Here is a 24,993-nt window from a genome sequence, read left to right as displayed (position 1 = left end):
GTTTCATCATGAGTCCTTTGGAATTGTGATTGGTCAATTGTATTGATAGGACTTCTCAAGTCTTTCAAAGTTATTCATCTTAACAATATTGTTGTCATTGTATAAATTGTTTTCCTGGTTCTGCTCACTTCACTTTGAATTAGTTTATACAAGTCTTTCCAAATTTTTCTGAAACCATCCTTTTAATCATTTCTTACAGCACCACAGTATTCCACCACATTCATATACCATAATTTATTCAGCCATTCTCCATCTGATGGGCACCTCCTCAGTTTCCAATTCTTTGCCACAACAAAAAGAACTGCTATATTTTTGCATGTATGGGTCCTTCTCCCCTTTCCTTGATCTCAGAGTAGGATTCTATTAGTGGTATTACTGGGTCAAAGGGTATACACAGCTTAATGGCTTCTTAGGTGTAGCTCCAAACTGCTTTCCAGAATGGCTGGATCAGCTCAAAGCTCCTCAATTGTTGTTGTTGTTTGAACAGTAACAATGCCCGTCATTTTCCCCCCATGATTCAATATCTTTAGAATCTATATCTCAATGCCCTCAAAACTATTAGATTCCAGTTTGGACTTTTATTGTGAAGCTGCTTTTTCCCTTCTTAACTTTCTCTTTAACATTACAGTCCCTGATATCTCTGAGTCCAAAAATGTAGTGAATCCACTATCACTGATAAAGAAAATAGTTTGTTATAGAAATGTGATCAGGAATTTTCCATTTTTTCTGCATTATCTTCAAATTCTCATCTTTAAATGTTCTTGGGTGACCTGGTTTAATTATATCTTAAAAATCAAGTTTTTCATAAATTCATCTTCTCTCTGTCCAAAGCTTCTCAGTGTTTCACTAGATGGTGCTCATAATTTCCTACTTTCCTTCTCTGTGAGGATTTGCAAATGAGTTTATATTCTAAACCGTCATTGCCCTGAACTGTCATATCTTTCTCTACATCAACAAAATCAAGTGTCTGCTGAATGAATTATCCACCTTCAGATAGACAGCTGATGGACTTAGAATGTCAAGTGAAGCATATTTTTTCTTCTCTTCCCTTCTCTTCTTGTCACCTCTTCATTGTGGCTATTACTTTATTTTCTGGAATAGGAGGGAGAGGGGAAGAGGAGAGAGGAATGGAATAAGGTAACAAACATTTATTGAACACCTATTATGTGCCAAGCAGTTTAACACTGTAAACTTCAATAGGGAATGGTTACTCTGTATCAACATCTGTTTTTATCCATTTTCCCTTTTTGTATCAATACTTGAAGAAGGTCAGGTCTGACACACTTTAATTGTATGTGTTTTTCATGATGATTTTCTTTGTGCTAACAAGTAAATTGTCTTACTACACAGTCAACTAATTCCAGTATGACTCACATACCTCTAAAAGTTTCTTATCTATTAAAATAGTCAATTTTGGTGCTACATCCAATGTTTTGTAATACGTAGTAGAAAAATATCAGCATCAAATAGATATATAGACATAAGACTTCTGTGTAGTATAAGTCTTTGCCATATTTTCATTTTTTTTCTTCCCCTCTGTTCAGCCTCATATTGAGTTCACCAAATATTAAATTATATGTTGATAATGTCAGACTTCTCTGATGTATCATTTTGTTGAACTGGTTTTTTTTTTTCTCTCTTATGAGGGATGGTTCTCTGGGCGGGAAGTATAAACTGGAAAATGTAGGTGATGTAAATACAAAATATATCAATAAAATTTATCTAAAATACTTAAAAATAATATCTCTGTTGATTTAATTTACAGGATTGTGAAGAATTTCTCTACCTCTTCATCTTCTACAAGAGACATTGGAAAACAAGCTATAATTACAGACAGGTCTTTATTAGCATGAATGATGTATCCCATGAATGTCTCATTATTCAAATTTGCATTGCATATTTCCATTGGGCTAGAACCAATTACCATATTTTAAATAATATAACTTTGAATAGTGTGAATTTAAATACATGTGACCACTTCACAGGATTCATTATTTGTACTAACTTGGGACTTAGTTACATCTTCAGGGTGATCTTCTTGCTTATGATCATCATGTCTACTCCAAGGTAAGATGACCAAATGTCCCATTAAACGATTTTCCCCTGGCTCTCAATACACAACAAAACCAACCTGGTCAACTCCTTTATTTGCTTCTCAAAAGAAGCTGTGAGCTATCTTTCTATTTAGCTGTAACTTCCTTATGTCTTATCAAGAACTTCAACAACATCTTTGTTGCATTTATAGCAAGAATGTCAACATAGTTATGATCTCTTTCCTCCAGTAGTATATCTACTTGTTGGTTGGCAAACAAAGATTGTACAATTTAAAATAATAGTTACATTTACATTTACAAGCTGTCCAAAAACTGTGATTCTAAGTACCTTCTGCCTTCTACCAATCTACCATCATCACTGTAGAAGAACAAGGGGCCTCAGATGACCAAGGGTCATTTTGTATTCTTTGTTTTGTGGGTTGTCATGGTCAAAGAATTCATGGTCAGCATAACAGTGGCGAGCCTCCACAGAGTAAGCGCTTAATAAATGTTTATTGAATTATCTCCCATTTCCAATTCTTTGTACTATAGAAATGAAAAACAATGACAGTGGTAATGAATGATAGTTCACATTTATATATCACTTTCAAGCTGGCAAAGCACTTTACATATAATGACATTTGAACCTCCCAACAACTCTCTGACGTGGCCACTGCTACTATCATCATTTTATAAATAAGGAAACTCAGGGAAGAGGGAGGTTCAATGATTTTCCCAGGGCCACACAGCTTATGTCAGAGGTGGGATTTGAACCAGATTCTTTGGGGGAGGGGAAAATGAAAGGACAGTTTGTAGAGAATGAGGAAGAATATCTTCTATATTTGTTAAGAGAACAATGATGGGAGACTGAAAATGATGGTCAGGAAAAAAACAGAAGGAAGCTAAATTTTTTAATCTTCTCTTTGCCCCTCTCCTCACCCCCATAACAAAAACAGAATCAGCAAAGAAAATAGAAATATTGAACACACAAATAAAAAAACAAAATAAAAGAGCAAATCAAAGAAGAATGCCATTATGGTTTCAAAAAAACAAAACAAAACAAACAAACCCCGGAAAAACTAAATGAACTCAAGTACCAGAAGCAACAGATTCAGAGAAAGAAACATATAAGATATCCTGACTGATATTCTCAAATGGATAAATGACATCACAAGGAATCAAACAAGAGTTGGCAAAGTTCAGAAAAATCATAACATCAAATAAGTGCTCAAAAGTCAAAACAGAACAAAAACACACAAAAAAATTGAATGAAAATTTAAAGGGGAGGAATAAGAGAAAATAATGAAGTCACTAATACGGAAAAAAATTCTTTAAAAAAAACCTTAAAACTCAAGTAATGAACTACAGCAGAATACCAATCAATTGAACATAAAACAGCAAGAAATATGGTCTTAGAAGTGTCACAGAATTAACTAACCTATGTAAAACATGGGAACATAAGGGACAAACCTAAAAGATAACCCCAACACAGGTATCTCAGAATTACTGACATCCTAGAAAACTAAGAAAAAAGAATCTAGATAACATACTTCATAAAATTGTCAAAATTTCCCTATATCAGCTAAAATCGCTGCCTCTTATCTTGTTATCTGTTTTCAGTTGTGTCTGACTCTTTGTGACCCCTTTAGAAGTTTTCCTGGCAAAGATACAGGACTGTTTGCCATATCCTTCTCCAGCTCATTTTACAGGTGAGGAAACTAAGACACACAGGGTTAAGTGACTTGCCCAGGGTCACACAGCTACTAAGTTTCTGAGGCCATATTTGAACTCAGGTCTTGATGACTCCAGGTCCAGCACTCCATACACTTCATCACCAAGTCACCGCCACCTCCTTCCTCTCACTCCACATACACCAAAGATTAAACATGCCTGAATACATCCTCATTAAATAGGGCAACATAAGGAGAAATTGCAATAGTGCCAGAAGTGAATCAATTCCTTACCAGGTAATATTGTAAGAATAACAATTAGGATCACTGTAGCCTTTTCAAGAAAGATAAGGAAGAATTACAGAAATTGGAACACAACCTTCACACAATTAAAAAACATGGGTCATGGGAGCCAAGATGGCGGCTGGAAAGCAGGGACTTGCATGAGCTCCCCACCACATCCCTCCAAAAACCTATAAAAAATGGCTCTGAACAAATTCTAGAACTGCAGAACCTACAAAATAGCAGAGGGAAGCAGGGATTCAGCCCAGGACAGCCTGGATGGTCACTGGATGAGGTCTATCGCTCACAGAGTGGAGGGGAGCGGAGCTCAGCGTGGGAGGCAGCAGGACCAGCCAGACCAGGAGCCGGGCAGAACAGGCCCTAGCACCCTGAATCAGTGAGCTGTGGCAGTTACCAGACTTCTCAACCCACAAACACCAAAGACAACAGAGAAAGTTAGTGGGGAAAAGCTACAGCGGACAGAGTTCTAGGTTCGGCCACCACCCCGGGGGCAGAGGGGGAGGTGCAGCTACAGAACTACAGCTGCAGTTACTTCTGGCCCTAGGCTGACATGGTGGGAGGCGCGGATCAGAGCAGGAGTGAAGAGCCTGCTGAAGATTTGCGTCAGGTCTGGGTTGGTGGTTCTTGAGGAAGGAGGAGTGCTGGGGTGGCAGAGCTGGCTATATAGAAATAGCTCTGAAATCAACGGCACATCCCCTCAAGCTTGGAACAAAGTACTCTTTGCTCTACAAGCAGTCATACCCCGACGAAAAACTCAAGCGTCAAGTAAGTTGGCTGGGAACATGGCCAGGCAGCGAAAATGCACCCAGATTCAGTTTCAGACTTTGGAATCTTTCTTTGGTGACAAAGAAGATCAAAACATATAACCTGAAGAAGTCAACAAAGTGCAAGAGCCTACACCAAAAGCCTCCAAGAGAAACATGAACTGGTCTCAGGCCATGGAAGAGCTCAAAAAGGAGTTGGAAAAGCAAGTTAGAGAAGTAGAGGAAAAATTGGGACAAGAAATGAGAAGGATGCAAGAAAACCATGAAAAACAAGTCTATGACTTGCTAAAGGAGACCCAAAAAATATTGAAAAAAATATTGAAGAAAACAACACTTTAAAAAATAGATTAACTCAAATGGCAAAAGAGCTCCAAAAAGCCAATGAGGAGAAGAAAGCCTTGAAAGGCAGAATTAGCCAAATGGAAAAGGAGGTCCAAAAGACCACTGAAGAAAATACTACCTTAAAAATTAGACTGGAGCAAGTAGAAGCTAGTGACTTGATGAGAAATCAAGATATTATGAAATAGAACCAAAGGAATGAAAAAATGGAAGACAATGTCAAATATCTCGCTGGAAAAACCACTGACCTGGAAAATGGATCCAGGAGAGAGAATTTAAAAATTATTGGACTACCTGAAAGCCACGATCAAAATCTTTCAAGAAATTATCAAGGAAAATTGTCCTGATATTCTAGAGCCAGAGGGTAAAATTGAAATTGAAAGAATCCACAGATTGCCTCCTCAAATAGATCCCAAAATGAAAACTCCTAGGAACATTGTTGCCAAATTCCAGAGCTCCCAGGTCAAGGAGAAAATGCTGCAAGCAGCCAGAAAGAAACAATTTGAGTACTGTGGAAACACAATCAGGATAACACAGGGTCTGGCAGCTTCCACATCAAGGGACCGAAGGGCTTGGAATACGATATTCTGGAAGTCAATGGAGCTAGGATTAAAACCAAGAATCACCTACCCAGCGAAACTGAGTATCATGCTCCAAGGCAAAATATGGACTTTCAATAAAATAGAGGACTTTCAAACTTTTTCAGTGAAAAGACCAGAGCTGAATAGAAAATTTGACTTTCAAACACAACAATCAAGAGAAGCATGAAAAGGTAAACAAGAAAGAGAAATCATAAGGGACTTACTAAAGTTGAACTGTTTTGTTTACATTCCTACATAGAAAGATGATGTGTATGATTCATGAGACCTCAATATCATAGTAGCTGAAAGGAATATGCGTATATGTGTATGTGTGTATGTATATATATATATATATATATAATATATATATATGTGTGTGTGTGTGTGTGTGTCTATGTATGTATATATGTAGAGATATATGTATATATATATGTATATATATATATATATACACACACAGGGCACAGGGTGAGTTGAATATGAAGGGATGATATCTAAAAAAATAAAATCAATTTAAGGGATAAGAGAGGAATATATTGAGAGAGGGAGAAAGGGAGAGATAGAATGGGGTAAATTATCTCGCATAAAAGTGGCAAGAAAAAGTGGTTCTGTAGGAAGGGAAGAGGGGGCAGGTGAGGGGGAATGAGTAAATCTTGCTCTCATTGGATTTGACCTGAGGAGGGAATACCATACACACTCAATTGGGTATCTTACCCCACAGGAAAGAAGGAGGAAGAAGATAAAAAAGGGGAGATGATAGAAGGGAGGGCAGATGGGGGGAGGAGGTAATCAAAAACAAACACTTTCAAAAAAGGACAGGGTCAAGGGAGAAAATTCAATAAAGGGGGATAGGTTAGGAAGGAGCAAAACATAGTTAATCTTTCACAACATGAGTATTGTGGAAGGGTTTTACATAATGATACACATGTGGCCTATGATGAATTGCTTGCCTTCTTGTGGGGGGGGGGATGGGGAGGGAAGAGAGGAGAGAATTTGGAACTCAAAGTTTTAAAAACAGACATTCAAAAACAACAACAACAACAAAAAAGTTTTTGCATGCAACTAGGAAATAAGATACACAGGCAATGGGGCATAGAAATTTATCTTGCCCTACAAGAGAAGAAGGGAAAGGGGGATGGGACGGGAGTGGGGTGACAGATGGGAGGGCTGACTGGGGAACGGGGCAACCAGAATATACGCCATCTTGGAGTGGGGGGATGGTAGAAATGGGGAAAAAATTTGTAATTCAAACTTTTGCGAAAATCAATGCTGAAAACTAAATATGTTGAATAAATTTTAATAAAAGAAACATGGGTCATAAACCAACCACTCGGAAAAGCTCAGCATGAAGGGTGCAGTAAAAATGTTAGAGTATGTGGAAAGTACAGCCTAGTTTCCTCCATAATTACTCTAACAAAGATCTAAGAAGAGTATGAATGCTTTATTTTTGATATATTCAGCTTCCATTCTCTTGCTGTTCTTCTTTTTAGCCCACCCAGTCCCCAATCAGGTAATTTTCCTTTCCCCTTTTAAACTCTTCTTTATAGCTTCTCGATTCAAGCTTAGAGTTTGTATTGTTTGTGATTCCTTCCTTCTTTGTGACTCCACCCTGACTCTTATTCCCTGGCCTCCTTCACCTGTTCTCTCCTGTTTCCCTGTTGAGTTGAATATATTTCTACACCAAAATCTTTATGTGTATGGGTGTTTCACACCTTTCTGTAGCCAGTTCAGATTAAGGTTCAAGAGTTGCTGGTTCCTCTCACTTGTTTGTATATAGACCTCTTATGGTACAATCTTGATTGTGTGAGGAAGGTAAGTTCCCCCATCCTGTCTCTCATTTTCTTCCCTAATGTATCCCCTTTTTTCGTTCCCTTTACTTTACTCTTTTAAGATTGTCAAAATGTGACAAAACCATTCCCAGGCTCTCTGTCTCATTTAATTCCCTCTGCGGCCACCAATATTTGGCTTCTGATTCTCAAGAAATAAAGGAAATTATTAGTAATTGTTGTGCCTAAACGTATGGTGATAAAACCAACAACTTGTTTTAAGAAATATATTTCACAAAAATGTAGGATACTCAAAAGAAAAAAATAAAAAATTTAAATAACTCAGCTCAGAAAAAGAAATGGAACAAGCCATAATAAAGTCATAAAGAAAAAAACCTCTAGGACCAGATGGATTTAAAACCATATTCTACCAAGCATTCAAAGAACTATTAATTACGGTAATACACAAACTATGTGCAAAAAATAGGAAAAGATAGGCACAAAATAGGAAAGAAAACAACAGATCAATATTCCTAATGAACACTGACACAAACATTTTAAATAAAATATTAGCAAAGAGGGTATGAGAATATATCAAAAGACTGCAACTATAACCAAGTTGGATTTATATCAGGAATGTATGGTTCATTCAATATTAGGAAAATCATAAACATAATAGACTACATTAATAACAAGAAAAATTGTATATTTTAATAGATGCAGAAAAAGCTTTCAGCAAAAATTAACACCGATTCTTGTTAAAAAAAAAGGCATAAATTGCTTTTCCTTAACATAGCACTTGTTTACTGTCAATAAAATCTAGCAGGAAAAGATAAATTCCATTTAAAGCAACTACAGAATGGATTAAACACTTGAGGGTCTACCTACCGAGACACAGGAAGTTAGTCTAGTCCATAAAGTTAATTAGCATTTGTTAAGTCCTTATGATGTGCCAGGCACTAGGGATCAAAGAAAGGCAAGAAACAGTCCCTGCTCTCCAGGAGCTCCCGATCTAATATGGGGAACAACATATGCAAAATGCAATGTACAAGAAACATAAATGTGAGATAAAACTTTAGGGTAGTTGAAGAAGGTAGGACTTTAGCTGAGCCTTGAAGGAAACCAGGGAGCTGAGGAAGGAAGAGAGCTCCAAGTACGAGGGACAGCCAGTAAAAATGCCCACAGTTGTCTGGGGTGTCTTGTTAAAGAACCAGCAAGGAGGCCAGTATAACTGGATTGATGAATATGTGCGTGGCTAGAGGGGATGGGGTTGGGGTGTGCAAGGTGTAAAGAGTCTAGAAAAGTAGTAAGAAGCAATGGGGGGAGTTGAAGGCCAGACAGAGGATTTTATATTTGATCCTAGAGGCAATAGGGAGCCAGCAGAATTTGTCATGGAGGATAGCCCGGAGTAGTAAGAGACCTGAGGCAGGGAGGCCAACCAACAGGCGATTGCAGCAGTCAAAGTGTGACATGCTGAGGGACTGTACAGGAGTGGTGGCAGTGTCAGAAGAGAGTGGACATGAGATATTATGAAAGCATAAAAAAAAAGACTTGGAAACTGGATGTGGGAGACAGACAGTGAAGAGTCAAGGATGACCACTAGGCTGTGTGCCTGGGTGCCTGGAAGGATGGCTATCCTTTCCACAGTGATAGGGAAAAGTTAGGATGAGGGGATAGTTCAGGGTAAAAGATAACAAGTTTAGTTTTGGATATGTCGATTTGAAGATGTCTATGGGACACCCACTTCAAGATGCAAAACTTGAGGTCAAGAAAGAGGCTGGAGCTAAAACAAGCAGAGTTGAGAGTTATCTGCAAAGAGATAATAAGCCAAGCCACAAGAACTGGTGACATCACCAAGTGAAACAGTACACAGGGAGAAGAGGGTTCAGGACAGAGCCTTGGGAGAGATCCACAATTATAAGGCATGATCTGAATGAAGATCCAGCAACGGAAATAGGGGAGTGGTAGGAAGGACAGGTAGGGAGGAGACTCGGTGGAGAGCAGCATCGTGGAGACCCAGGAGACAGAATGTCAAGGAGAAGAGTGTGACCAACGGCACTACAGGCTTTGGGGAGGTCGAGGATGAGGACTGAGCAGAGGCAACATTAGAATTGGCAATTAAGAAATCGTTAGTGACTTTGGAGAGAGTGATGTCTGTTGAATGACAAGGTCAGAAGCCAGACTGCAGACAGTGGGAGGAAATGAAATGGAGGCATTTCTCAAGAAGTTTAGCCACAAGGGCAGCTGGGTGACGCAGCGAATAGAGCACCGGCCCTGGAGTCAGAAGGACCTGAGTTCAAATCCGACCTCAGACACTTGACATACTTACTAGCTGTGTGACCTTGGGCAAGTCACTTAACCCCAATTGTCCTGCCTTCTCCCCTCCTCCCCTCCTCCCCCCCCCCCCCCGAAAAAAGAGATTAAAAAACAAAGACGTTTAGCCACAAAAGAGATGAGAGATAAAGGACAAGGGCTGGCAAGGGTGGATTCAACAAATGAGGGAGACAGAAACATGAAACTAATCTGGCAAAAAAAAAATCAGTTTAGACTAACAGTGCACAACATATGACACCAGATACCAAGTGGATATGTGGCTTAGTTGAAAAAAGGTCACATCACAGACAAATTACAGAGTTGGGAGAAAGGAAATGCCTTTCACAATTGTGGATGAGGGAAGAGTTCATGACCACACAAAGGACAGAGAAGATCACAGAAGATAATATGAAAAGTTTTAATTTCATAAAATTGAAAACATTTTGCTTTAATAAAACCAAAGGGAAATAACTGCCCGAGGAAAAAAATATTTGTGGCAAATCTCTCTGATAAAAGATGGATATCTAAGGTAAAGAACTGATTCAAATATATGAGAGGAGTCATCTACCAAGATAGTTTGCATTTCTTCCAAAACTCCCTATTCTTATCCTCCAAAACTAACATAACATTGGCGGAGAAGTGGATTGGTCCAATCATTCTGGAAAGCAACGTGGAACTTTGCCCAAAAAGTCACTTAACTGTGCATACCCTTCAACCCTATGATAACACTACTAAACCTATGTCCCAAAAAGATCAAAGAGGGAGGGCCTCCATATTTACACAAATACTCATAGAAGCTCTTTTTTGTTGCAGCGAAGTTACAAACTTGAGACAAAATGGGCATCCATCAATTGGGGAAATGAACAAGTCAAAACGCATAAAAGTAATCCAAAAAATGATACAAGGGACAATTTAGAGAAACCTGGGAAAATTTGTATAAATGACACCGGGTAATACAAACAGAGAACAATTATACAATAACAATGCAGTAAAGAGAAACAATTGGGAAAGACTTAAGATTTTTGATCAATCCAATTACCAACCAAGTTTCCAGAGGACCGATAATGAAGAATGCTACCCAAATCTTGACAGGGATGATGGATTGACAAATTAAGATATAGTCAATGTATGGATTGGTTTTGTATGAATTTTTTTTTGTAGGGGGGGAAGGAAGGGCAATTGGGGTTAAGTGACTTGCCCAAGGTCACACAGCTATTAAGTGTGTCAAGTGTCTGAGGCTGGATTTGAACTCAGGTCCTCCTGACTCCAGGGCCGGTGCTCTACTCACTGCACCACCTAGCTGCCCCATGAATTTTTTTTAATTGGGTGAGGAAGAAAACTTGGGGAGAAGGAACAGAGTTGGTGATAATGTTTGCTACCCCCCCAAAGGAAGAAAAGAAGGCTGTTGAAGCATTAAAGGGAAAGATAGCAGAGAACAGAAGTTCAGAAGGAAATGTTGACGAGCAAGCTAGGTTGCAAAACAATATAGTGAATTTATTGTATAACTTCTTAAAAAGCAACCTGCATGTAACAGATTCACAAATTCATAGATAAAGAAAAAAGAAAAGGCTTCCTGGGTTGAATCTGGCAGGATTATTACTGAGTGGGGGAAAGGTTTTGGGCTCCTTAAGGTCAGACCTTTGACCCTTGTGTGGCTGGGAAGCATGGCAATAGCTGTCCATTTGAAGTCAGCAAGGATGTATGGAAGGCTTCCAGCATGTAAATTTTAGCTGGGGTAAGAATAGATACTCCCTCATTCCTTTTTATTTCATCTATGTTACCATCTTCCCCTTCCTTCTTTTCCTGAAAATCTATGAAATGTTTGTGACTTTCATCTTGAATCTATAGTGCTAACCAGTGTGTTAACTAATACCACACTAATAAGTAAGCTCTCTATATACTGGTCTTATTTATAAACCTGCTTGTTTCCTCTGGTTCTATAACCATTTCGGTTTTTTGCTGCCAGTGTACAAAACTAATTACTTTACGTGGCCATGGCATTTAAGGGAAGACTCATAACCAATCACTTTCTGGAGGCTCTAAACCTATTTCTAAACAAAAATCCAAGAAGAAAGAGGAAAGCTCTTTTCAGATGGGCCACTTTTTGTCTTGTCAGACATACACTGAATTGTTGTCAGGCCTGTTCTCTTATGCCCTCCGATGGCAAATTGAGTTTGGAAGTATTTTTATTTTAGAAGTAAATGCAGAGCATATGCAGTTTCTCTCTGGTCAGATCTACAGTTGTGCTGAAATATGTCCTCTGTATTGTCTTTTCCTTCCCTTTACATGAAAATTTTCCTTTAAAAAAATCCACTTTGGAAACTCTTATTTAACACTACATGTAACTTTTTCTAAAATCATCCCTATCAAATATAAAGCCGTACAAAAAAAATTTAACAAAAGCAAAACCAAAGAATTTATACATTCAACCATGTGACAATAGAGCAGTAAATTCACATTTTATATATAGTAGAGATCAAAATGTATGGGGATTGGGGAGGAGATGTGGCTGCTCCCAATCGACAATTATTTAGCGTTTATCATATGTCTTGGCAGGTGTGTCAGGTGCTAGAGGTACAAAGACAAAAATGAAAATTTCCATCTTTAAGGATTTTACATTCTATAATGGGAAACATCCATATGTGTACCAGACAAAGACAAAGTAACTGAGGGCAGGAGGGGTCACAAGAAGGCACTAGGAACCAGAGAAGAGGATCAGCAAAGGACTCACATAGGAGGTGGCACTTAGCCGAACTTTGAAGGAAATGGGGTTCTAAGAGGCAGAAGTGAGGAGGAAGTGCACTGCAGGCTAGGGGACAGTTTGTTCAAATACAGAGATAGGAAATGGAATGTCATATTCTATTTTACAGTAAGAAAGCAAATTTGGCAGGACTGTAAAGAATAAGACAGGTTGGAGTCAGGTTGTAGAAGGCTTTAAATGCCAAGGAGTGTACATTTGATAGGGATCCCTGCCCTTAAGGAGCTGACATTCTATAGGGATAGACAGCATGTACACATGTGTGTATATATACCCTCATTTTGCCACCCAGGAGTACAAGAGAACAGGCCTGACAATTCAAAGGAGGCATACGGCCCCCAAAATAACGCATGTATAAAGGGCTTTGCTGTTTTTTTCCTGTATTTTTTGCTCAGAAAAAAGGTTAGTGTCTTCATAAAGTGATTGGTTCTGGGTTCTCCCTCAAAAGCTGAGACCAACTAAAGTAATTAGTTTTGTACAGTGGCAACAAAAAAAACTCAAGAGGCTAAAGAACCAGAGAAACCAAGCAACTTGAACCACTGCAATTTACTGAGAGGAAGACTGACATGATTAGGCCTGTGCTTTAAGATTACTTTGGCATCTGAGTCAAGGTGGACTGGAGCAGCTGGGAACACTTGAGACAGGGACAATCAACCAGATGACTATTGCAGTAATCTGGGTGGAAGTATGGGGGGGGGGGGTGACATGGGGTGGGGGCGGAGATAAAGACCTAAGGTAGGGTGGTAGCTGCATTAGCAGAGAAAAAGGGAACTAACATGAGAGATCATAGATAGGTACAGTTGACAAGAATTGGTTACTGATTGGTTATATGGAATGAAGTGGAATGAGTTGAAGATGACCACATGATTGCAAAGCTAGGTAACTGGTACCCTTGACAGAAATGGAGAAGGTCATAAAAAGGGTGAGGGTTTGGGAAGGGAAGGGAGAAAGACAATGAGCTCCATTTCAGACATTTTGAGTTTGAGATGTCTACAGAATATCCAGTTTAAATCATCTAATAGACAAATGATTGTAGGAGAAATCTACTGGAGAATATGGAAGGAGTGGTGGATCAAGGATATAAGTAGAGGAGCTGGCTGTGGCAAGACGAAGGGCCACGTCCTTCACTGAAGCCCAAAGTAAAGGAAGGAAAAATGAGTATTAATGTGAAGGGGGCTTGAGAGGTAGCATATGAAAGATCAGGGAACCTTTGCCAGATAGGAGTGGAGTAGGAGGCTTGAGAAGAGCAGCTTTGGGAAATGTGATAGAAAATCAATTAAGAAAAAGGAATGCCTTGCTGCAATGAGAGCCCAGTTGAGGTTAGATAACAATCTGAAGAGGACATAATTAGCAAAGTTTGATTTCCCTCAGCACCATTCAGTAGCATGGTAAGTAGTACTACTGTGTAAAAGTTAATGCACTCATTTTTGCAGTATGTCTCACAATCAATAAATAATGAAAGTTGTAGATAAAGGAACAATAACTTACAATCTTCAGGAGGTTTGGGGGTTGTTTCAGCCTAAACACTTTAAAAAATGTTCTTATCCTCTTGTTCATATACCTATATATGTTAAAGTGAAAATAAAATTCATAGTAAAAATCATCTCTTCAACTTAATCACTATGATTTCAAATCTATTTGATTCCTGATTTGTCATTTCTCCCCACTTTCAATCTAACGTAAACTGATTTAATAAATGCTTTAAAAATCCAATAACTAATTAGGAACTTCAATGCATCCTACATACAAGGCACCCTGAGGAAAAGAAAGTAAGAGCTGGTTTACTGTCTTCATGGAAGTTTTAGTTATTTCTTCACTTCTGAGAACTTGTAGAGACAAGTTATATGCACATAAAAAAATCTACATAACATTTAAATGCCAAATAAGTAATACAGACAGTAAATGCTATAGGGTTCAGAGAATGAGGCCATGGGACTAGAGTCCAGGTTAGAGAGGGGTATTTATGCCGGAGCTGAAAGTAGTAGGATTCTGACAAAGAACAGAGAGGAAGGTACTGAAGACAGGATTGGCTTGTGAAAAATAAATCTTAAAGGTAGGAAAGTACAAGGCTAGTGAAAGGTACAACAATGAGTAGCACAGGTGCGGAATACTGAGGTAGGACACTGGTTTTCAACTTCAGGTTATGACCCAAATTAGGACTCTGAAAGTCTGGAGAAGGAAAGTAAAGAATGCTCAAAAAAACTCATTCCTCAAGCTCCTGGCAAAAGACTGAGTGCAGTACAGGCTGATGGGAGAGAGAGCAGGAAAAAGAAGCTGACTCCTTACCGAGTCACAACAGTTGTGACACCGTACCAGAACGTAACACCATCATCATTCCCAGAGCTGATCACCAGATTAAAAAAAAAACAAAAACAAACTGTTATCTTTGCTTCCTGCCAAAGGAGCAAGGGGTGAGGGTGGCAAAACTTGGGACGGAACAAATTTGAAGCCTAAAATGGTGAGAAATTGTGAAGCCTTTTTAATTGTGAGAACCATGTTATTTGCCAATTGCATTAGTTTAAAGCCAGAATAGAATATCTACTGGTACAGGACAGTAGTGGTTAAGACTTAAAAAATAAGTAAGGGATGAGCCGTAAGAGTCCTGAATATCAAGTTAAGGAATTTGAGGTTTATCTTATAGGCCAGAGGTGTCAAACAAACAGGCCAAGTTGCTGCTCAAACCAGATGAAAACGTAACAGAGAAATACTTAACAAAATAAATAAAAACACAATGAAACATAGATAACATTACATTTTAAAATTGTCAACATATGACCTGTTTGACATGGATGAGGATTAGTTTGATGGGGATAAGGACATGACAAAGATGGGTCTGACACCCAGGAGGCAATGAAGTCATCGAAGATTTTTGAGCAGAGGACCAACATGATGAAAAGTAATTGTGTAGGATAGGTGGCAGAAAAAAGGTCTAAACCAGGGATACACTATTGCAATAATGCAGGCATGAAGTGACAAGGTTGAGGTCACCAGGAATAAAAAGTGACACATTGGAGAGAATCTTAAAGAGAAGGATCAGCAGAACTCTAGGGATGACTGGATATATGAGGAACGAAGTAGAGCCGTTAAAGTTGCACGTGAAAAGGTACAAGGTGATAACACAAGTTGATAGGGCAAGACATAAGAACCATTACAGATCTCCTCTTCAGCAAGACATTATAAAGTTGCTACAGAGACTTTCTAAACACACCTAAATCAGTAAATATACCTAATATAATGATGAAGGGGAAAAAAATGAAACTACTTTGATGTGTTTAAAAGTAGATACTTTGCAGATGCACTAAATTTCTTTTTATAGCAACAACCAATATGTAAATGGCATTAAAAGAACATCATTACATATACAGTTTAATTCTACATAACTAAATCTAGAAAAACAAATAAATTTACAAAGACTACAAACTGATAAAAAATTCTTACTTGCATTTTCAAAGATTTAGATATTACACGCTAAGAAAATATAAACCACTCTCTAAGAACTGTTTCCCTTTGCCAATTTTCAAATCATATTCCAATATGAATTGATTTGGAAGTCTATTTATGATAGTTTCTTATTAATAGCTACAAACAAGCTATGGGGGTGGACTGGAGAAGAGGATTGAAGGAATGGGAGATAAAGCAGTACGATTCAATAAAAGTAACTAAAGCAATTACAATTATAGTATTTTGCTACATTCAAAAGTGAAATAACTAAATAACTGTAGAGCAGGGGGTTTTAACGCTAGATCCATAAACTTGGGTTTTTCTAATGTTGATAACTGTATTGCAACTTAATCGGTTTCCTTTGTAATCCTACGTATTCTACTTTATGCATTAGAAACATCAATCTAAGAACCAGACTGCTAAAGGAGTCCATGAAAGGTTAAAAACCCTTTATGTAGAGAACTTCCACAGGTTATCTAGTTCTTTTAGTCAGTAGTCCTCTTAAACCATCCAAAATAGCTAAATGAATGTTACTTATAAGCACAGGGAATTCTAAGGGAAAAGAATTGTAAAAGTTATTCTTCATTTTAGAGAGAAGAAACCTGTGACGCCAAGAGTTCAAGGGACCTGTGTAGGGTCAAAGGGCAAGTCTGTGGCATCTATGGAACTAGAAGTTGAGTCATCTGATTCCCACTCAAGGTTCCTTCCACCATACAACTCTGTTCTTCCTAGTACCAATTAATTCAGAAGATTTCATTTCCCCTTACCCAGAATTCACTAAGCAAGCTTTTCTTATAGTCAACCCAAAATCTTCTTTTTGCACTTTAAGCTGACTTCCCTCCTGAGTTCTCTTCAGTGAAGAGAGAGAGAACAGTTATTATAAGAATTATTCAAACATCTGAAACAGAATGAACCATCACAACAAAAAGTCAAATTCTTGAACAATTTCCTTGCTGACTCTATTTTCAGTTCAAACGGCTGTTTGACCTTTGGGTTAGATTTAAGTTATTTCTTCTCACATGATGCCCTGACGGGGGGCAAACTCATGGGATACTGAATTCATTTCAACAAACATTTTATCATTAAGGGCCTACCTACTACATGCAGGGCACTGTGCTGAAAAACAATACTTGTAAAGATGGACATTAAATCAAGAAGGCTGTGAAATGAGACAGGGAAATTTCAAACTTATTGAAGATTCTCATTTGAAATATTCAGACATAACTGCAATAACAGGAAAGAAAAGAAATTGAAAAATATGCAGTAATGCAATAAGCCAGTCATTTAGTAAATGCTGAGCTCCTAAGTAGTAAATGCTTTTTCATTCATTTTCATACAAGTAGGCAGAACTGGCAGCAAGATGGCAAAAGGAAAAGCTAGGAAGGAGCAGTGCACCAGTATAGTTTTCAGATGGAACCAAAAGTTATTTAGCTAACATTAAAGTAATTCAAAATATCCTGTCCTCTATCCTTTCAAGAAAATATCCACGCTAACTTCAGGTTCTCTAGCTCTAACTTTTAAAGCAACGTTCGTGGAACAGATAAGTTACTAAGAGAATAAAGAACGAGCTTAGATCTCAGTAGTTAAAAAGATCTCAAAGCTAAGGGCAAATGACCCAACATAATAACTTTACAAAACTGCTACGTTCAGTGTCGATCAGACCTTTCCTCCTATGGAGCTACTTACTAATGGCTTCTCAGGTTCAAATCCTAGTTCAAACTTAGCCTCCAACTCTGATCTTTCCCTGCAATAAAATACACATGTGGCCTATGTTGAATTGCTTGACTTCATAGGGAGGGTGGGTGGGAAGGGAAGAGGGGAGAGAATTTGGAACTCAAAGTTTTAAAAACAGATGTTCAAAAACAACAAAAAAAAAGTTTTTGCATGCAACTAGAAAATAAGATACACAGGCAATGGGGCGTAGAAATTTATCTTGCCCTACAAGAAAGGAAGGGAAAAGGGGATGGGAGGGGAGTGGGGTGACAGAAGGGAGGGCTGAATGCGGAACAGGGCAACCAGAATATACGTCATCTTGGAGTGGGGGCGGGGGGAATGGGGAGAAAATTTGTAATTCAAACTCTTGTGAAAAATCAATGCTGAAAACTAAATATGTTAAATAAATAAATTTAAAAAATAAAAAAAAAATCTGGGTAAGTGAAAAAAACGCTTCAAAATCCTTGTAGGCCCTTTTAAAGTGAGAGGGAATGTTACACGGTTTAGAGCAAGAAGGAACCTTAGAAATCATCTAGGCTACCTCCCTCTTGGATATTGAGGCCCATGGAGCTTAAATGACTTGTCCCAGGTCACACAGGTAGTTAGTAGCAGAGATGAAATCTGAACCCAAGTCCACTGACTCCAAATCCAGTGCTCTAAGATCACCTCAATGGCCTCTTTGCCAGCACATACACTGGAAAGCAAGGCGAGTCTGGAGAGTAACTAGGAAACTCTGGCAGTTATTGGAAATGTCAAAGCTGGTAAAAAGAACATTTACATCCCAGGAAACTTTCCATGTAGGAACTCCTGGTGTGGAAACTCCCTCCTCTGAGGCAGACCAGAAGTTTCCAGTCACTTAAAAGTGTTAAAAAACTGTCTGCCCCACATTTCCTTGGAGAGTAGGGAGGGGTCTATGGGACTCTACATTCAATGACAGGCTTTGTATAAACAAAATATAGCAATAAAAAGTTATTTTAAAAAAAGAATTGCCTGGATCACAGAGAGGTGAAGTCACTTGTACAATGATCAGCTGTTAGCATATGCCAGAGGCAGGAGATGACCACAGGTCTTCTCAATTCCAAGGCCACTCTCTACTAGGACCATTTAAATGAAACGATTAACAGAATATGCTACCAAAATATGCAATTACAATGGCTTGTACAGTCAATTCTTGATTAGCTATAATAATGAAAGTGTAGAAAAAATACTGGTATAAATAATGCAAAAGTGTATTAAAATTTTTTTCAATGTATTTCTATGCTTTTGGGGGCCAGGAGATTTATCTTACTAATTGTTAAGTTTAACATTAAAATTACTTTGCACTCCCTAACTGCAAAAGAAGGAAGATCTAAAGTATGATGAGTGGCAAGGGAAAGAAAATGGAAATTTAAAACCTGCCATAAGAGTCAAGTACCTACACATATATAGACATATATCCAGGTATACACACATATAATATATACATACATACATATATAATTAAGAAAATGTATATATGAAAAATTAGCTTCAATGGAACCTATTAAAGTTTCTTACATGGCTTTCAAAAAAACTTAAGTATAATTCCTAAAAGGAATTTCACTAACTCTAATTTAATTTAAATGGGAATGCAGACAAATGTCAAAGTGATCAGACTAGGTATGTTATAGGGCCAGCTCTCAGAACCACCAGACTAAATCGGACTGTTCCTTTTGTAAGGAGCCTAAGTCAAAGTGCCTATTAGCTGCTCTTTTAGATAGTATGATTTAGGCTCCTGAGCCCAGTCAGTTGGTCTTCTGCATTCAGTCCAGAGACCCAATGGACAAAACAAAGTGGTGATTGTGGAAATCCACAAGTTAAAACGACTCGAAGCAACTGTCCTGACAATAGGTCAGTGACATCATCAGTAAATAAGGAACAGTGCTTAAAAAATAGGCTGTTGTCAAATACAAGTACAATTTGGAATTTACTCTGTCACGAATCAGCAAAAGTAACATACACAATGGGACAAAAAAGGGAGAACTAACACTAAAATAGAACACTGATAGGAGAACATAACAAAAGGCTAAAAATGATTTTGAAAAACAGCAAAAGACTTTTTAATGGGAGATGGGGAGGCTGAGAGACAGGAAAGGAGAAGAGATCGATTAACCAATATAATGGGGAAGAGTCTAGCACAGGTACACTCCCGAGCAGCCGAAGGCAGGGGAAGGGGAGCTGAGTATGCAACAAGAGTGTGTAGAGATTCAGAGGTAGGTGGTGGGAGGAGGAAGGAGAGGGTGAAGAATTAACAGCTGATATAGGTTCCTGGCAGATTAGAAACTGGTCCAGCAGCTGAAAAGAAGAGCCAGTAGCAAAAAGGGACAAGTAGAACATGTGTCAGAGAAACATGCCTGCCTGACTGACAGAAACAATATCAGGTCTGTTAGGAGGAAGAGGGAGAAGAGGCCTTTGGGATTACACAACAACATAGCTGAACTTTTCATTTAAACATCCCTATTCCTCATTTTTCCAAATCTGAATTTTCAAATTTCCATTTTTCCAGATATTTCCTAAATAAATAAAGAGGAAAGGATGGCAGAAGCCAAAAGTCCCATATGGGGGAAAATGCCAAGTATTCTGGGTCCTACCACTCTTAGTTTTGCTAACTGCCAGAACCAAAAATGTTTGACTAAAGTCAAAACACAATAGTTAAGAACAATTACCTCCTGTTCTACAGCATCTTGTCCTTCTTTTGTACTTTTTCCACTTTTCCCCGATTTTGCTGGTTCCTGAGAAAACATCAAGCAGATTAAGTTTTATATTTCTGAGTCTGCAAAACCCTTAAAAGTTTTAAAACTCTTAAGAACCTATGCAATTATATCTCATTTTAATATTATCAGAAAGTTCTAAAATATGTTACTGTTTAGAGATTAAACAGACTACATTTATTTACTTTTTAGTTTTTGTTACTAAGGCTACCAAAAAAAAAACCAAACGGATGCAAGATATATGCAGTTATGTGTGTTAAAAAAAAAAAGTCCCCTTCCTTTTTCCCTTTTCCTAAACTCCTATGACGGTGGTTTCTAAGGTGACACTAAAATGCTATACAGCGCCACCTGAAACCAAAACAAAAAAAGCTAACGCAGCAGAAATACATATCATCACACATACACATCATCACAATGCAAGATAATAATACTATTTTAGAGGACTAGAAAGTCTCTCTCTGAAGGGACACAGAATTCCTCACGATCACGAGGAATCCACTAGACAACTACGGTGAGCAAAGGAAGTTTGGTGTCCGGGGTTGATTTCCCAAACCCTCTCCCCACCCAGAGTCGCAAGACACCCCCAGCCCCAGCCCTAGCCCCCCGACGGCCGCTGCTGTTGCTTCCCCTCTTCTCCAGGGCTAGGAAGCGTGTTCCAAAGCATCTCTGCAACCGGTATCACCCCCCACCACCCCCGCTGCTGCTGCTGCTCTGGAGAGGTTCTGGGGCGGGGGAGGCACCGACTGTGGACGCCAGATGCCGTTTCCCGGGGCAGCCGCACCCCACCCCTACTCCCCGCCTTTCCTCCCAGGACAATCTCGGGCTGCTGTCACCGATCCCCGGAGAGGGGCAGAGAGGGGGCGAGGTGCGGGCTCCACCAGCTGCCCGGGCGTGGGCGGGTGGGGAGGGAGCCCCCTCCTCGACTTGCTCGAGATTTACCAACTCCTGGGGATGGGGGTGGGGGGGAGCGGAGGGTGGATCTAGGGTTAGGCCGCGGGAAGGAGGGCTCCCGCTGCCCCGTCCGAGGCCTCGGCACCCCGGGCGCTTCCGCGCCGGCCCCGCTTCCAGGGTGACTAACTCCGGAGCATCAGTTGTCACCGCCCGGAGCTGGGGTCCCGGCGACCGGGGGAAGCGCTGACGGGACCCCCGCCAGGAGCAGAAGTTGTCGGCGAGTTCTCGTCTGAGGGGGGCGGCGCCCGGGCCCCCACACTAGGCCCCGTCCCCACAGGGGGCAGTTTAGTCCTCTCCCCTCCCTCCTCCAGGCCCGGCCCCCAGTCCCCGTCCCCTTGGCCGGTTCGGCGGGCGGGCCGGGGCCCCGGACTCACTTTCTCCTTCTTGTTTTTATTCGGCATGGCTGGTGCGGGCCGCCCGCCCCTGCCGCCTCCTCCTGCGCCGCCGCCGCCTCTTCCTCCTCCTCCTCCGCCACCGCCGCCTCCAGCAGCAGCACCAGCAGGAGCAGCAGCAGCAGCGCCCCTGACGCTGCCTCCCTCTGCCCTCCTGCCGCCTTCTCAGCCGCCACCCCCGCCGCCGCCTTGCCGGGGACTGAGTCCCTCCCTCGTCCTCGCTTCCCCTTTTCCAGGCTCCCAGAGGCTGCAGCAGCCGCGGCGGCGGCGGCGGCGGCGTCTCTTCGCCCCTCCCCCCCAGCCCTGACCGCCCCCCTCCCCCTTCCCCTCCCCCTCCTGACCCCGCCCCCATCCCCTTTCCCCGCCCCGTTCCGCTTTGCCCGGGTTCCGGACCCCGCCCCACTCAGGCCCCTGCGCCGTCCCACTGCCGGGCACGGCGCTTTGTCATTGGTCGAGCTCCGCTCTCCTCCCCCGGTCACGTGCCCTCTAACGTTCGTCCCTCGTCCGGCCCTCTGGAGCCCCGCTTTCCTTCGCTCTCGCGCTTTCCAGTGACGGCTCCGGTCGGCCGGCTGCGGTCTCGAGGTCCCTTCTTTGCCCTCAGACCCGGGACGCTGGCGGGAGACGGCGAGGAAGAAGGAACAAGGCGTGACGGGCCGGGGCGAAGGAGACGCGGAGCCGGGCCGCTGAGCAGCCCTAGGAGCCGAGTGGCCCGAGGCCTGCTGCCGCTGCCGTTGGCCGGGACGGGGTGTGCGGAGGGAGGGGAGCCCGTGGTGCCTGGGAACGTTAGCCGCCGTTGAGAGGTTAAGGGGGCGGCTGGAAGCGACGTGTGAAGACGCAGACGGTCCAAAACCGAGGCGAAGAGCCACCCTCGCTAACGGGGGAGAAGCGGGGACACCCTCGCCCCCACCCCGCCCTGCCCAGAAAACGGGGTGTTTTCTCCTCGCTTGCGGCTCCCCCGGTTTAAGCTGTGAGGGTAAAACCCCAATGAGCCTCGGCGGTGTGGGAGGGGGAGGTGTCAGAAGATGCTATCTGCAAACACCCCCTCCCGTTCCGGGGCTAAGGTAGAACGAGAGGAGCCTGAGGTTTTGGTTTCACCCTGGCCGCCCCCCGCCCCCCCTCCATGCTTCCTGACGTAGGCATCCGTTTCGCTTATCTTCGTTGGGTGGAGTTGATGCTCTTGAGGCTTTGAGCCTCAAGCCTCTTCCTGCCAAGTTGAAAGCCCCGTGGGTCAGAGTGCACAGCACCTGCAGAGGTGATGACAGGCATTCGGGGGGGTCTGCCTCTGTTTGTGGCCGGTTGGGGAGGGCGGAACAAAGTGGATCTGACAACGGGTTTGCTAGATGCAGCACCTGATGATTTTAAAGAATGTTGAGGGGCTCGCCCCTTGGCTAATGTGCCCTGTGAGAAAAAACTACTGCATTATGACCAGGAGTCATCCGATTTTTCCACCCCCTTATATATGTGAGAAAGAAGGTGTGAATTTTCCAAGGAAAACATTGAAGCATTAAAAGACATTTAAGCAGATGGAAAGTTAGGGGCACATGTTCAATTTGGCCACTGCCCAGAAGGCATTGACTACTCAAAACTACGGGTCATCCAAATGTTTAGAAGCTGAAAACGTGCAGTAGGTAATAAACCATCCAAATCATCCCTTGCTGGAATTTGTGTAAAAACATGGAATCTCACCAAATATCTATGTGATAATTCGGAAGCAAGTAGGACAATTTTAGGCAGCACTTAGACGTCTCTGTCATCCCACGTTTCCAATGGGAGTTGCAAAATAGCATGTGCTGCTCTGTGATGGGAAACTTAAAAGCCAGAAAACTCGAAATTTAAAGGAGATATTGTTAGGAGATTCTAAAAGTAAATTCTTGCCTTCAGGGGCCTGAATATACACAAGCATTTAGATGAATGTCTAGATTACAGGTAAATAGGATGCTCAGTCATATAATTTGCATCAAATCTGATGCTATTCTCTTTTAGCCTTTATAAATAGCCTTCCATAAATATTGAAAAAAAAAGCCAAAAAATACTCTTGTTATTAATTTCTTAAAACTTCATATCTACCATAAAAATGCCTAATAACAGTGAATTAAGTATGAAGCAACTTCCACGTACCACTGTGCTAGGCCCTGGGAATAAAAGTACAAGAATGAAATAGGTACTTTTAAGGCATTTACCTTTTAATGGAGAGAGGGGAACAGTACCTGTAAAATTTTACAGCATAAATATATACAGTTAAATACAGGGTGGTTTGGAAGGGAAGGTGCTAGCAGTTGGCATAAAGTCTTCATAAACAAGACAGAGCCTAAGCTATGTCTGGAAGAATGGTGGTGTCTTCAACAGAAATAGGGAAACTTGAAGGGGGGAGAAGGAATGAGTTCAAATTCAGATGTGTTGAGTTTAAGATGTCTTGATATATCCATTTTGAAATATCCAATAGTGGTGGGAGACTGAAGTTGGAGAGACTGGGGCCTGATATATAGATGTGTGAGTCATCTGCATAGGAATGATAGTTAAACCAATGTGAACTGATAGCCAATAGAAGTAATATGAGACAGGTCCAGTGTGAAGGTGAGTGAATTCACAATGGAATAGAGGAGGGCATAGGACAGACTCTTGAGCACCTATAGTATGGGATGATTAAGAGGGAATAGTTGAAGACAAATCAGGAGACTAGTGTCATGGAAACCTAGAGAGGAGGAGCAGGTTGTCAACAGTATTAAGAAGGACAAGGACCAGGAAACATCTGATTTGTCAAGAGATCATTGGTAACTTTGGAGAGAGCAGTTTCAGTTGAGTGTTAAAGTACGAAACCGAATTGCAAAGGATTGAAGAATGAGAGAAAGTAAAGGTGATATAGACAGCTTTTTCCAACAGTTTGACTTAGAAAGGAGAGATAAAGGACAAAGACTTAAAGGTGTGGTAGGGCTAACAAAGGTTTTTTTAAGGAAGGGGAGATGAGACATTCTAAGACTCTAGGGGAGGAAGAATTTTATAGGGAGACACAAGATTTGAGAGATGGGGGATAAATAAGGATGCAGTCTGCTGGAGAAAACAGGAAGGAATGGGATCAAAAGCACTTCTGGAGAGGTTGGCCTTGGCAAGGACAAGGGCCATCTCTTTGTCAGAGACTAGGGGAAAAGAAAAGAGTGTTGGGTTATGTTTTGAGATGAAATGATAAGTTCACATCATATGGCCTCAGTTTTTTCAGTGAAGAGGCAAAGTCCTCACCTAAGA

At 41.0% G+C, this 24,993-nt stretch overlaps 1 protein-coding gene across 5 annotated transcripts in view; it reads right to left on the bottom strand.

Annotated features, from left to right (window-relative positions):
- PPP2R5C (protein phosphatase 2 regulatory subunit B'gamma) overlaps nucleotides 1-21,815 on the bottom strand; it is a 225,850-nt gene extending 204,035 nt beyond the window's left edge. For 2 of the 5 annotated variants that reach the window (XM_036748191.1, XM_036748190.1), the window contains exons 1-2: nucleotides 21,736-21,809; nucleotides 20,366-20,431 (exon numbers count right to left, since the gene is read on the bottom strand). In XM_036748191.1, the coding sequence (XP_036604086.1) occupies nucleotides 20,366-20,431; nucleotides 21,736-21,762 (93 nt within the window). In that variant the 5' untranslated portion in view covers nucleotides 21,763-21,809. Of the gene's footprint in view, nucleotides 1-14,015; nucleotides 14,058-20,365; nucleotides 20,432-21,735 lie in introns of those variants that run through there. The other 3 variants (XM_036748196.1, XM_036748197.1, XM_036748192.1) reach the window with 3 other exon arrangements.
- Between the last annotated feature and the right edge of the window lie 3,178 nt (nucleotides 21,816-24,993).

This window comes from Trichosurus vulpecula, chromosome 3 (genome assembly GCF_011100635.1).
Source record: "Trichosurus vulpecula isolate mTriVul1 chromosome 3, mTriVul1.pri, whole genome shotgun sequence".
Lineage (NCBI taxonomy): Eukaryota > Metazoa > Chordata > Mammalia > Diprotodontia > Phalangeridae > Trichosurus > Trichosurus vulpecula.
Note: the sequence above shows the minus strand (reverse complement) of the source record. Positions and strands in the feature narration are given on the sequence as shown.